This window comes from Neofelis nebulosa, chromosome 11 (genome assembly GCF_028018385.1).
Source record: "Neofelis nebulosa isolate mNeoNeb1 chromosome 11, mNeoNeb1.pri, whole genome shotgun sequence".
Classification (NCBI taxonomy): domain Eukaryota; kingdom Metazoa; phylum Chordata; class Mammalia; order Carnivora; family Felidae; genus Neofelis; species Neofelis nebulosa.
In genome coordinates this window covers 76,808,744-76,820,827 of record NC_080792.1, presented here as the reverse complement: position 1 = coordinate 76,820,827, position 12,084 = coordinate 76,808,744, and the positions used below count along the sequence as shown (strand labels likewise).

The 12,084-nt window shown below is 46.7% G+C and overlaps 1 protein-coding gene across 2 annotated transcripts in view; it reads left to right on the top strand.

Annotated features, from left to right (window-relative positions):
* Positions 1–11,723, top strand: part of ANKRD13A (ankyrin repeat domain 13A) — a 33,344-nt gene extending 21,621 nt beyond the window's left edge. Inside the window, exons 7-15 of one of the 2 annotated variants that reach the window (XM_058691007.1) lie at positions 544–610; positions 1,972–2,053; positions 2,896–2,957; positions 3,879–4,009; positions 4,519–4,676; positions 5,388–5,501; positions 7,146–7,306; positions 8,862–8,929; positions 9,649–11,723. In XM_058691007.1, the coding sequence (XP_058546990.1) occupies positions 544–610; positions 1,972–2,053; positions 2,896–2,957; positions 3,879–4,009; positions 4,519–4,676; positions 5,388–5,501; positions 7,146–7,306; positions 8,862–8,929; positions 9,649–9,844 (1,039 nt within the window). In that variant the 3' untranslated portion in view covers positions 9,845–11,723. The other variant, XM_058691008.1, reaches the window with a different exon arrangement.
* Positions 11,724–12,084: the final 361 nt, after the last annotated feature.

The window sequence follows — 12,084 nt, the reverse complement described above, 5'->3', positions numbered from 1 at the left end:
GCATTAATGGCTTCTCCAAGCAGCTCGCCACAGTGAGGAGTTCCTGCCCCACCCGCTCTCTCCTGAGGAGCAGGATGGTCTGTGCCTCGTTGTTCTAAGAATTCCTCAGTTGAGATGCAGCTGCTCATGGGGACAGAGCCACTGATGTCCATACCCACAGTTAAGGTGATCCGGATAAATGCTCTGACCCAGATACCACCTCGTGGCAAGCCCCTGGACGCTGGTCATTGTCACTCATTTCTTTAGGACAGCTGTCCAGTCAATGTCACCACCTTTGTCGCCTGTGCTGGCAGTTTTTGTAAAGACGCCAAGAATGGAGGCTTTCTATGCCAGGGGTGAGGCGAGCTGATTAGTAACAGTGGGAGGGGGTGGGGCTACTTAAGCCATCTGTCACTGAGAGCATCCTTTTGTGGACAATAGGACTGTAATCTCCAAGTGTCCTTCACCAACTTAAGCTGGGGGAAATAAACTGTAAAGGCTGCAGGGATAAATCTGAATGGCATATTGTACATGTAGAAATTTGTGGTGTTCACTTTTTATCAGAACTAAATCCGGATTCTGGGGCTGGAGGACAGATAAAGCAGAAGTTGTTAATGGTTACGAAGCAAAGGTAAAAGGAAACTCTTAAAATAAGATTTAATATAGCTATTTAGCTTCTATGCAAATGAGGAGTCTGTTCAGATTTTTTCATGCATCTGTGCCGTGGAGATGCTCTGGGGGAAAAAATGCTGCTTAGTGTCTCTCACTTGGATTTGTATCTGATCTGATGTGCAGAAAATGGGCTCGCATGTCCTGAGGAGGTCCCTAGGTATGCCAAAAGAGAAACTATGTCGTAGAGAAATGAACCCGGGTGCCAGTTGTCCCCAGAGGAGTGACTGTTCCTTTAATTCTTTAAGCAGAAAAAGAAAGGATTAGACTGAAACCTGCATGTTGATCTTTTTTTTTTTTTTTTTTAATAACCTGAGTGGGTTAAAAAAAAAAAAAAAAAGGTAAAGTAGCTTTAATGAGCCTCCATTTTCGTAGTTAGCCTAATTGGACCCAGTGGCCTGACACCCACTTACATGACATCAGTGCGTTAAGAACGTAGTTGTCATAGTGCAGACAACTGTCAGTCGAGTCATCTGGCATCTTGTTAGCTGGGACGCCTCTGTCTCCTGGCCTTTCGTTAGCCCTGCAGTACAGCAGGGACTGATGGCTCCCGTGCCGGAGTGCGGTGCCGCAGGATCCTCTGGTGACCTCGGAGGGGGCAAAGAGGCTTACGTCATGCTCAGCGAGACACATTTAGACACAGTCGTTCCACTGCTTCCTCAGTCTTTGAACGTTGGGAATCCACGTATGGCATACAGCTAATTCTCTGTTTACCGTGAGATTTGATCTTCCAGACCCCCAAATTTCTCAGTCAACCTTGACAACAGAGCATTCACTCTGGCGGTGAAAATAATTTTTGTCCATCGATGGAATCCCTTTTAAGTAGTGACTCGCTGGTTTCCTCTGAAGCCTCACAGGTAGAGAGAACCTTGTGTTCATTCCGTTTTCCTTCTGCCCAGCAGATGGCTGTCTAAGTCCGTCCTATTATAAGATCGCCACAAATCAGCAGAGAAGTACGTGGGGCCAGTTTGGGTGCCTTAGCGCTAGAAATCCAGCTGGGAGGCCTCAACATCAGGACATTTGTTTGAGAGCGATTAGCAACACAAAGGGCAGGCAGGGAGATGCAGCCCGTCCCTGCCCCGTTTACTCCTCGGTCTTTAAAACTGTCAGAGATGCCAAGTAGTTGCTGATGCATTTCTAAGTTGATTAGCTTGTATATTTTCTCGGAGGGATCCTAATGATTGTCAACCATTTCTCATTTTTATTTTGCTGGAATTTTTTTTTTCTTTTATTTTTTGGCTTCAGCATTCTTGCTCTTGCTATGCTTATTTTTTGAGTTTTCATTCCCTGTGTCACTGTTTTCTTTTGCACACGTTTCCCAAGGTTTACACAGTAAACAATGTGAGTGTGATAACCAAAATCCGGACAGAACACCTGACCGAGGAAGAAAAAAAGAGATACAAAGGTAATTCTCCCCACTTTTCCTTAGGCTAGAGAGAGCCTTTGTTGGTTTCGTTCATTTTGGGGGTTAACATGATCAGGTCAGGCTAATCCTAGCCCTAACTTCCTTTTTACAAAAGTCTCCTTTAGACTGACCTGTTCTTGAAGGTATTACCTGTAGTTAGCTTCAAGGGGAGTTAAAGCCATTCAGGCGAATCATTGCCGAAGAAACAAGAAGGCAGGGAAGGTAGTTAAGGATATCGGAGACTAGTTCTCACCAGAATGAGTGATTTAGTCCAAACTCTCACCGTGAAAGATTTGGACAGAACCGGGGCTGTGAGCCAAAGCATTGCCAATACGTGGTTGTTCTCGCACAGCCCCACCGGTGGCCAGTCTTGTGGCCTTGTGAAGTTACCTGCACCCTCTGTGGCTCAGGTCCCTCAGCAGTGAAACGGCGGTGCTTGGGAGGATGAGATGAGCTCCCTCACGCAAACCTTTGAGATGTTCCCTCAGTGAGGCCAGCGCTCAGTTACTGTTTGCCGCCCCCACTGCCACCAGGACTCTGGTTTGACAGATAAGGACCCTGCGGCCCAGTCAGCCTCACTCCTGAATCCAAACTCTTGCTGCTTTTCTGCTTTACTTCTTGTAGCTGTTGTTCATCTAGGTTAGAGACCCTGATAAAAAGTATGTCCTATAAGGGATAAATTAGCCAATGGTTGACTGTGGATGATTTTGCCACCCTATCCATAAATGGACTTCCTGATGTAGGTAGCTGGGATCCAAAACTTTAAGATAGCATGAGAATCTCTTTCTGTAGTCACAAGTAAGGTATAATATTAGACATTAAACCTTTCCCCCCTTCTGTAGCGGACAGGAACCCCCTGGAGTCTTTGCTGGGAACCGTGGAACACCAGTTTGGTGCTCAAGGGGTAAGTGGAAGCAGCGAGTTCTCAGGTTCAACAAAGGACATGACTTTTCTGTGCCGCGATGGCATTTACTGAACCCTGAACAGGCCACTCTGGCTGCAATGCTGAAGAGCGCTCCCAAGCCAGAACTCGAGATACTCTTTTAGAAGAGAATTAGAGGGGCGCCTGGGTGGCGCAGTCAGTTAAGCGTCCGACTTCAGCCAGGTCACGATCTCGCGGTCCGTGAGTTCGAGCCCCGCGTCGGGCTCTGGGCTGATGGCTCGGAGCCTGGAGCCTGTTTCCGATTCTGTGTCTCCCTCTCTCTCTGCCCCTCCCCCATTCATGCTCTGTCTCTCTGTCCCAAAAATAAATAAAAAACGTTGAAAAAAAAAATTTAGAAGAGAATTAGATGAATCTTGCAGGTAAAAATTTTAGAGGAGGGTTGTGACTGTAGAAGGTGCCTTCTCATCTGTAAACTTAAACAGGATTCAGGACTTTTTATTTCAACCGAGTGCCTTCACAGACATTTTCTGACTTGATCCTCTCTAACTACATGAAGTTGGTACAGTCGATCGCAGAGGGTCAGAGAAATGAGATTCCCTTTCCAGTGTCCTGAGCGAGAGCATGACAGATGTGGAACTTAAACTCCCATGCCTTCCAGATCTTCCATGCTGTCAGATATTTCTTTCTCTGTTTCTATAATCAGGAGATAAAAATGCAAAGGAGAGTGGAGAAATGTTTTGACACGGGGAAACCCATTAGGCTTGCTACATAATGCCTTGATAGATTTTCAGCACAGTCACTGAAAGAAAAGGGGAGAGGAAATGACTCGAACTTCCTGATCTGTAGTTGGTTAACGTGTCCGCCTCAGAGGCTGAGTGCTGTAGGCCTCCACTTGGGAGCACCATTTGGCATTTCTAATTCCCCCGAGTTCTGGCTCGGCAGGACCTCACCACAGAGTGTGCCACCGCCAACAACCCCACGGCCATCACGCCGGATGAATACTTTAATGAAGAGTTTGATCTGAAAGACCGGGACATCGGAAGGCCGAAGGAGCTCACGATTAGAACGCAAAAGTAAGACTCAGCAGCCATTTTCAGCTTACAGATTCCTGTCTCAGAAGTTCTGCTGTTTCCTGGTGTCCTGTTGTCATTTTTGTGTCCCCTTCCTTTAAACATAATTTGAAGTTACTTCACCTGATAAAAGCTAACAGTAGATTGCCCATCTTCTTATTAAGCCCTTCTCCAAATAGAATAGAGATGGGATGTAAGAATTCCTTGTGTTTTTTGCTGCCAACAAGCTTCAGCTGATCAAATGAAATGATCGCACCAGCTGTCAGCTTCTTCAGTCAATTCAGACTGCTGCAGGGGGAGGTCACAGGGCAGGCCGTTTCTCCTGATTGCCAGATTGCACGGTGATCTGTATTCTTCACGGGTCTCGCCCCTTCCCTGCTCCGCATTAAGAGAAGTACGGTGACTGGGCAGACGGGGCAGTGAGGAAGCTGGTGTTGTCTAGCTGGCTGCGTAGAAGCGGTCCCATTTCTCTGGGGACGACGGCCTCAGCCTTGTGTCGGTCGGTCCCGCAGGTTTAAAGCGATGCTGTGGATGTGCGAGGACTTTCCGTTGTCCCTCGTGGAGCAGGTCGTCCCCATCATTGACCTCATGGCCCGAACTAGCGCTCACTTTGCGCGGCTCAGAGATTTCATCAAGCTGGAGTTCCCACCTGGATTTCCTGTCAAGATAGGTACCGTCTACCTTCTGGAAACCCCGGAGCATCTGTAGGCTTTTGTGGGTGACAGGATGTGCTTCCGGGCTTTGGAGCATTTGAGGCAAAGGTAGCAGGCGGCAGCTGATCAAATGATCAGGCAAAGGTAGCAGACCTGATGGAGCAGGCCACAGTTACCCTCTCGCTTACCACGGCTGGAGAAGTGTCATGGTTCTTGGTTCTTTTGCATGTCAAAATTAGATCCCCCAGCCACCACTTCTATTTACCGATGATGCTAACAGATGTAAAAAGGCACAAAAATGTGACACCTTCATTGTTTTCATGTCAAACCTTACTTAAGTTAAGCATCAGATCAGATAGTTTCTTGAGGAAGACCGTGGACACCATCAGTATGTTTTAGGGCCCGCACTGGAATGCCTAACACCATCTATAACACATACAACTTGTAAGGAACTTAAATTTTGGACAGTTGCATATTTGTGACACATTGTTCAATGCCGGCTCAACCACTTATTCACTGTGATCTAGGAAAAGTTGCTTAACCTCTCTGAATCTCAGTTTCCCCATCTGTATATCGGGGAGGGTTGTTATGTTAGGGAAGTCCTACTTATAAAAAGTATTTGACATTGACTTATAAAAAGTATTTACTAGCACTGTAAGCACTCAGAAAATGATGGCTACTGTTATTATTCGCATAAAGTTTATTTATAAAAGCTTTTATTTTGTTAGAAATTCCTTTGTTTCATGTCTTAAATGCACGGATTACATTTGGAAACGTTAATGGCTGTAGCACTGCTGAAGAAACTGGATCTCAGAATGTGGAGGGGACCCAGGTGGATTCAGGTAAAGAAAAGTTGGGGCTTTGTGATTTAAAACACACACACACACACACATATTCAGTTATTATAAACTAATTATTCACTTTGACATTGGAGTGTCTTATGAAGTAGATCTCTGCTCTGAATGAGGGAAAAGTTTAGATTTCATTTAGAGTGCGTGAAAAAACAACTTGTAGAATATGACCCCACTTGTATTAAAAAGACAGCATAGTCCTAAGACCCAACTTTATTGAGGTGTATGAACGTTCCCACTTTAAGTGTGACAGTTCAGTGCATTTTTTTAAAATGTATATTTTATTTTATTTTTGAGAGAGAGAGAGCATAAGCAGGAGAGGGGTGGAGAGAGAAGGGCAGATCCAAAGTTGGCTCTGTGCTGACAGCAGAAAGCCCGATGCAGGGCTCAAACTCAAGAACTTCAAGGTCATGACCTGAGCCAAAGTCAACGCTTAACTGACTGAGCCACCCAGCTGCCCTTAGTTTATGTATTTTACAGTTTATTTACTTATTTTGAGGGAAAGTGAGTTGGGGAGGGTAGAGAGAATCCCAGTCAGGTTCTGCGCTGTCAGTGCAGAGCCTGATGAGGGGCACAACCTCAACAACCCTGGGATCATGACCTGAGCCAAAATCAAGAGTTGGAAGCTCAACTAGCCACTCAGGTGCCCCTAGTTCAGTGCCCCTAGTTCATTTTAACAAACGTGTGTACCCATGTAACCACCACCACAATCAAGATGTAGAATAATTCTGTTACCCCCCAAAATTTCCTTAGGCTCCCTTACCTTCCATCCAAATTCTTTTGGATGCTACTGTAAATGGATTATTTACTCAATTTTATTTTCTAGTTACTCATTGATAGTTTATAGAAACAACAATTTGTTTTCGCTTTTGTTTTTTTTCACTGTGTAAAAAATAGTGTTCTGTGTCTTGGGCTAGTTGAGGGATACATAGACATGTTATTATCTTTTTATTTTAGTTTACAGACCTATACTTTTTTCATGTGTTTACCATATTTCATAAAAAGGAAAAAATACAAAGAGATCTTGATGTGACTGAGTATACACATATATGCACTGCATTCCTCAAAAGACATACAAGTAAACACTGGTTACCTCTGGACTTTGGAAATAAGAGAAAGAGGGTGGAGAGAGAGAGAGAAATCTTTATTTTTCTTGACTATGTGTTAATTTTATTACTAAAATTAAAAAAACAAAAACAAAAAGGCGGTATTTTGGTACTTTTCTCTGTCAAGGTTTTTCTTCCTCAAAATCTCTCACATAATAGCAAGCCTTGATTTTAATCATTTTAATTCTCTCATTTTTTTAACTGAAAATGTTTTTATAAATTTTAAATTATAAACGGGGGTGCCTAGGTGGCTCAGTCAGTTGAGTCCGACTTCAGCTCAGGTCACAATCTCACAGTCTGTGGGTTCAAGCCCCGCGTCGGGCTCTGTGCTGACAGGTCAGAGCCTGGAGCCTGCTTCAGATTCGGTGTCTCCCTCTCTCTCTCTACCCTTCCCCCACTCACGCTCTGTTTCTGTCTCTCAAGGGTGAATAAACATTAAAAACAATTTTTTTAAATTTTAAATTATAAACGTAAAATGGAACTTCATTTTACTGATTCAGGCACCGGGCTGTCACCCCTTGTGTTTCAGCTTCCCAAGTCACAAACTTTGAGGTTGATCAGTCTGTTTTTGAAATCCCGGAATCTTATCACGTTCAAGACAATGGCAGAAATGTGCATTTACAAGACGAAGATTACGAGATAATGCAGTTTGCCATCCAGCAGAGTTTACTGGAGTCCAGCAGGAGCCAGGTGCCTTTATCAGAACAAATGGCAGGGAAGGGGAGGTTTCCAGTTTTAGCTAACTCAGAAGACTCACCCTACATAACGAGTTTGGTGTAGTCATGGTATTTACAGAGATATTTTCTGCACCTGGTCTTCCACAAAAGCATCTTACATGACACCATCTGCACAGCCCCCGTTAGGAGCATTCACAGGATGTCTCCCGATAGACTTTCCTTCCAGGTTCACCCATGCAGCCAATAACCATGTATTTGTCAGATGGAGTGTGCTAATTTTCTAGTACTGAAACTGTAAGTCCATGCCAGTTCACATCATTGTACTTTTTCTGGAATATCGTCCATGTGTTGGTAGGTCTCATAAGACTGCATGTGGATTTAAATCCCAGCTTTCTTCCCATGGCAGACCAGTCACACTGTTGTGGCCGCTCAGTAAGTGTGTGATGAAAACAGTGGCTGGTTCTTTGTTAAATTTTGTTTTTTGCTCAAATGTTTTATTGCATTGTAAGGGGCATAATCCCAAACTCTGGCAGAGTGCCTAGCTAAGGGTGGAGCTAAGGATAGGGCAGACCAGCATAAGAACACTTGCCCTCTGTCTTTTCAGGCGAGTCTTTCCCCAGGTCTCCTCGCCCAACATCAGTCCTTCCATCCCGACAGTGTGGTCCCCTCGCCCAACATCAAGTCCTTCCATCCCTGCCCCCCCGTGGCTCTCCTTGACACTGCTGGGGTCCGGACTGCTTCTGTTTCCACCACCTTTTGGCGTGTCCTGGGCTCTGGGAGCCTGTCTGTCTGTTGGTTGGTTTCTTGTTTCCTTCCATCATTCGTCCAGCATGTTTGCAGAGTGGAAATTCCGTGGTGAAGCGGCCCCAGCCCCCGCACTCACAGGTCGGCTAAGCTTTGAGAGGGGCACCCTCTCAACGCTCCAGTGTCCAAGCTCAGATTTTTGGCATTCTGGTTTTATTCTGGAGACTCAGAGACTGGGCAGTGTGAGCCCTACCCACGTCCATTTCCCATGGCTCCATTCTTAGAACCATTCAGTTGCTGCTGGGCCAAGGACCACACCCACGGCCAGCATATTCCCTTTGTGAGGCCTCCTGGGAGAAGACTCAGTGCCTGGACATCACGGTCAGTCCAGTACGCTCTCCTTCCCCTCAAATAGTGAGCTTATTTTCCCCCCTAATACCTGCATAAACCTTTGTTGAGCATAAATTTTGCAAAGGGGAGTAGCCAGAGTCAAAGATGACAAATATTGAATTAGGTAGTGTCACCTTGCTTAAAGGAGTTGTCTGCTTTGTTCATTTAAACTTTGCCCAAAGCTGTTCTGATAGACTGTTTTGTGTCAAGTATGAGAGGCTGTGGGTGTTCATCACAGCAGCATACCATATACCACCTGACAGTTAGGTGTTGTTTTTGAGATGACCCAAGTCCCTGTTCGTTTTTCGCACAGTGCCACCAATAATGGGCATGTCAACATTTCCAGTTTTGTTCTTGCCACTTCCATTTCCTAATCGGTACGACACCTGTTCCTTCTAGGAGGTATTCATGTCCATCACATTTGTTTTTTGTAGGAACTTTCAGGACCAGCTTCGAATGGAGGGATCAACCAGACACATGCCTATGACGCCCAGTTTGAGAGGTGACTGGCATGACTCTTAGTGATTACACCCAGGTGGACATAGGCACTTGGTGCCAGCATCCTGCCTGGCAGGAGAGACTTGAGAGTTGGCTCTTCTGCTTCTTCTTGTGGCAGTTGCTCGCTAAAGTAGTTCTAAACGCTTGGTAGCCTTGTTTCCAGGAACCGTTGATAGAGTTGTTTGTGGACTAGTCCCAGGCCAGTGCCATTGGCAGAAAGGCGCCTAGTTAATGGCTTTTTGATCGGTCTGATCTTCTACAAAGAATGTATGATTACACAGGGTCTGAGAAACCCTCCGTGGGAAGTTTATACGATTTTAAAAATGATGAGGCTTTGGGGAACAGCTACAGACACAAGTAGATTATCTTTTTAAAGGAGGGGGTGGTAGACACTGGAAACCTTTATTCTGTAAGTATTTTCACATACTCCAGGCAGAAACGAAAGCCTGTTGAAGAACTTGGGTTTTGCTTTAAAAGAGATCAAGTGCCATTCCTCACCCCATCACTTAGTAGCTGGGTGATCTCGGGCAGGTTTCTTTACCTCTCTGCGCCTTGGGCTTCTCCCCTGTCCACGGCACCCACGCCTCCAGGGTTCTGTGGGATTGAATGGCACGGTGCACGTGCAGTGCCGATCAGGTCCCTGGCGTGGGGTCCTCTCGGTGAGCGGTCAACTGTAGATGCTGCTGCTGATCGGTCTTCCTCCCCCTCTTCCTTCTACCGCAGGGCCATCCAGGAGAGCCTCCTCACCAGCACGGAAGGCCTGTGCCCTGGTGCTATGAGTGAGACAAGCCGTTTTGACAGCGACTTGCAGCTGGCCATGGAGCTCTCTGCCAAAGAGCTGGAGGAGCGGGAGCTCCGGCTGCGGGAGGAGGAGGCGGAGCTCCAGCAGGTCTTACAGCTGTCTCTGACTGACAAATAGACCTTTGTGCCCACGGCCGCGCCCAGCGGAGGTTCTGGGCTGCACGCGAGCTGCGCGCCAGTGCTGCGTCACCAGTGCCCCGGGGCTGAGGGCCTGCGCCTCGCAGCCTCGCACGTCTGTGGCAGACAGCAGCTGCCCTTTCTTTACTCAGAGGTGCAAGACCAGGGGCTCCCGGGCCCACCCACGACCCTCCCCCTGGAAAGGGGCTGGGGACCGGCAGGCCCCATCTCCAGGCTAAGGGGAGGAGAGCATCGTCACTTTCCATTAGCTGTATTGGCTTGCAGGTCACGTTTTTACTACCAGCTTTAGACAAAAACCCCAATCCCCGCGAGTTTGTAGATTACTTTTTACCAAGGAGTGATAACAAAACAAGTTATTGCAGAGTCAGGGTGCTTTTATATATGAGAGCAGCAGCCTTTTTAGAGCATGGTTTATGAGAATTTATGAGATGCTTCTTTACAGTTCACCAAAGAAATGGATAATCTGTGCCGATCTACTCTTTTGTTTTTACCTTTATACAGGGTTTCTAGGACACTATCACTGTTCCTCCTCCTTCTCCACCTTCGTCCATTCCTTCCACCCCCAGCTAAAGTTAAAGAGGAGACATGTACAGGACAGGTTTTAGATTAGGGCTATTTGCATCACATTAGGATATACAAATGACCACGGATGTTGCCTTAGCCTTAAAAATTACCAATAGTTTCAAACCACCTCACTCCACTTACTGAGGGGTCTGAGTTGAATTTATAAAGGCGGTTCCTTTGAGAGCAGGATCTTCCAGGCTAAATCCAAGGCAGCTAATCCTGGCCCTGAAGGAGCAGCTAGGAGAGCCTGAGGCTTGTTGTTGAATGGGGCAGGCTGGCCAACACAGCGGGACAGCCCAGAACCAAAACCAGGTGTGTTCCACGCCCTCCCTCGTGAAAGATTTCCACGTCGAGGCCTAGGACGGCCCCCCCGCGGGCCTGGGCTCACTACAGAGGAAGGGGTAGACTTGCAGTTAGAAGAGTAGCTCTGTGTTCCAAAGGGAAAATGATGACTCCGCATCGCTTTTTAGAGTTCAAGTCAGCATCTTTCTGGATAAATATATTTTTTAACAGAATCTTTTTATTATTTTTAAAAGATATAAAAACAACTCCTCCCATCAGTAGCAATACAAGGTTATACATTTTAACCAGATTTTTCTCAGGCCTCTTTTGGATACCTTTAGTAGTTAACGATTTTATCTGACCCTTCTGTAAATAACCATCGCACAACACAACAGAAGAAGCCAGGGGAACAGAGATGAGGGCACCGTCCCTCTGGCCCGCCTCTTCGTCCCCACAGGCTGCACTGAAATGCCCTGGTAAACAACAGCCCCCTTCGTTCTGCATCTATTTCCTATCTGTTGCGCTCCTTTAGGGATCAGAAGGGAGACATAGACTACTGCTAGAGTGAACGTCTGTATCCTACAGTGAGCGTTGCCAGTAAAACGTTCTTAGCCACAAAGAACCGTGCTTTTGATTCCACATAACCATCTGCCTTGTCTGTCACGGTCCGGCCAAGATTCTTTGTCTGCACACAAGGCCACTGTACTGCAGTGTCACATTCGTTTCAAAGACCCAGCTTGGCGCTCCCGTTCACCTAGCGTTTTCCCTGCGTGAAGACGCTTCTTGGGAATAGCTGCAGTTAGGCCACATCGTTTACTCACTGCGGTGAATCATCAGTAATTTCCGTGTTTGCATTCCATTGTTGTGCTTCCTGAGGTCCTGGGCTCCCCAGGAAGTCAGTTAAAAAGGGACTGAGCGTGTGTCCACCGTTGAAGCGTGTTTCATTTACGTGTCCACTCTCGTAAAATGCAAATAAAGATTGCTTCCCAAGAGGGTGCTCGTACGATATCCTAGACCGCCTTGGCGTCTTTTTTTTCCTTTTCATACGGTTTCTCTGGTCGCTCCCACTTCCTGTTACGTACGTGACCGGAGCACGAGGATGCCTTGCGATACTCAAGAGTATGTGACAAAGGTGACCTGCCCCTCCCAGCCTTCCCACCCGGGTCGTACGGTCCACACACCGAGTGCTACTCATTTCAGAAGTAAACTAAAAAGCCAGCTGGTGCCGGGGCTGCTGCCAGACCCCAGTCCGCCTGCCGGAGATGGCCGGCCCTCGAGGAGCGCGGGGAGCCAGGCTGACATCAGATCACTCGTGTGACCGAATGAATCCGCTCTCCCCTCTGAAGCTGAAATGCTTCATGAGGCTGTCCTCAC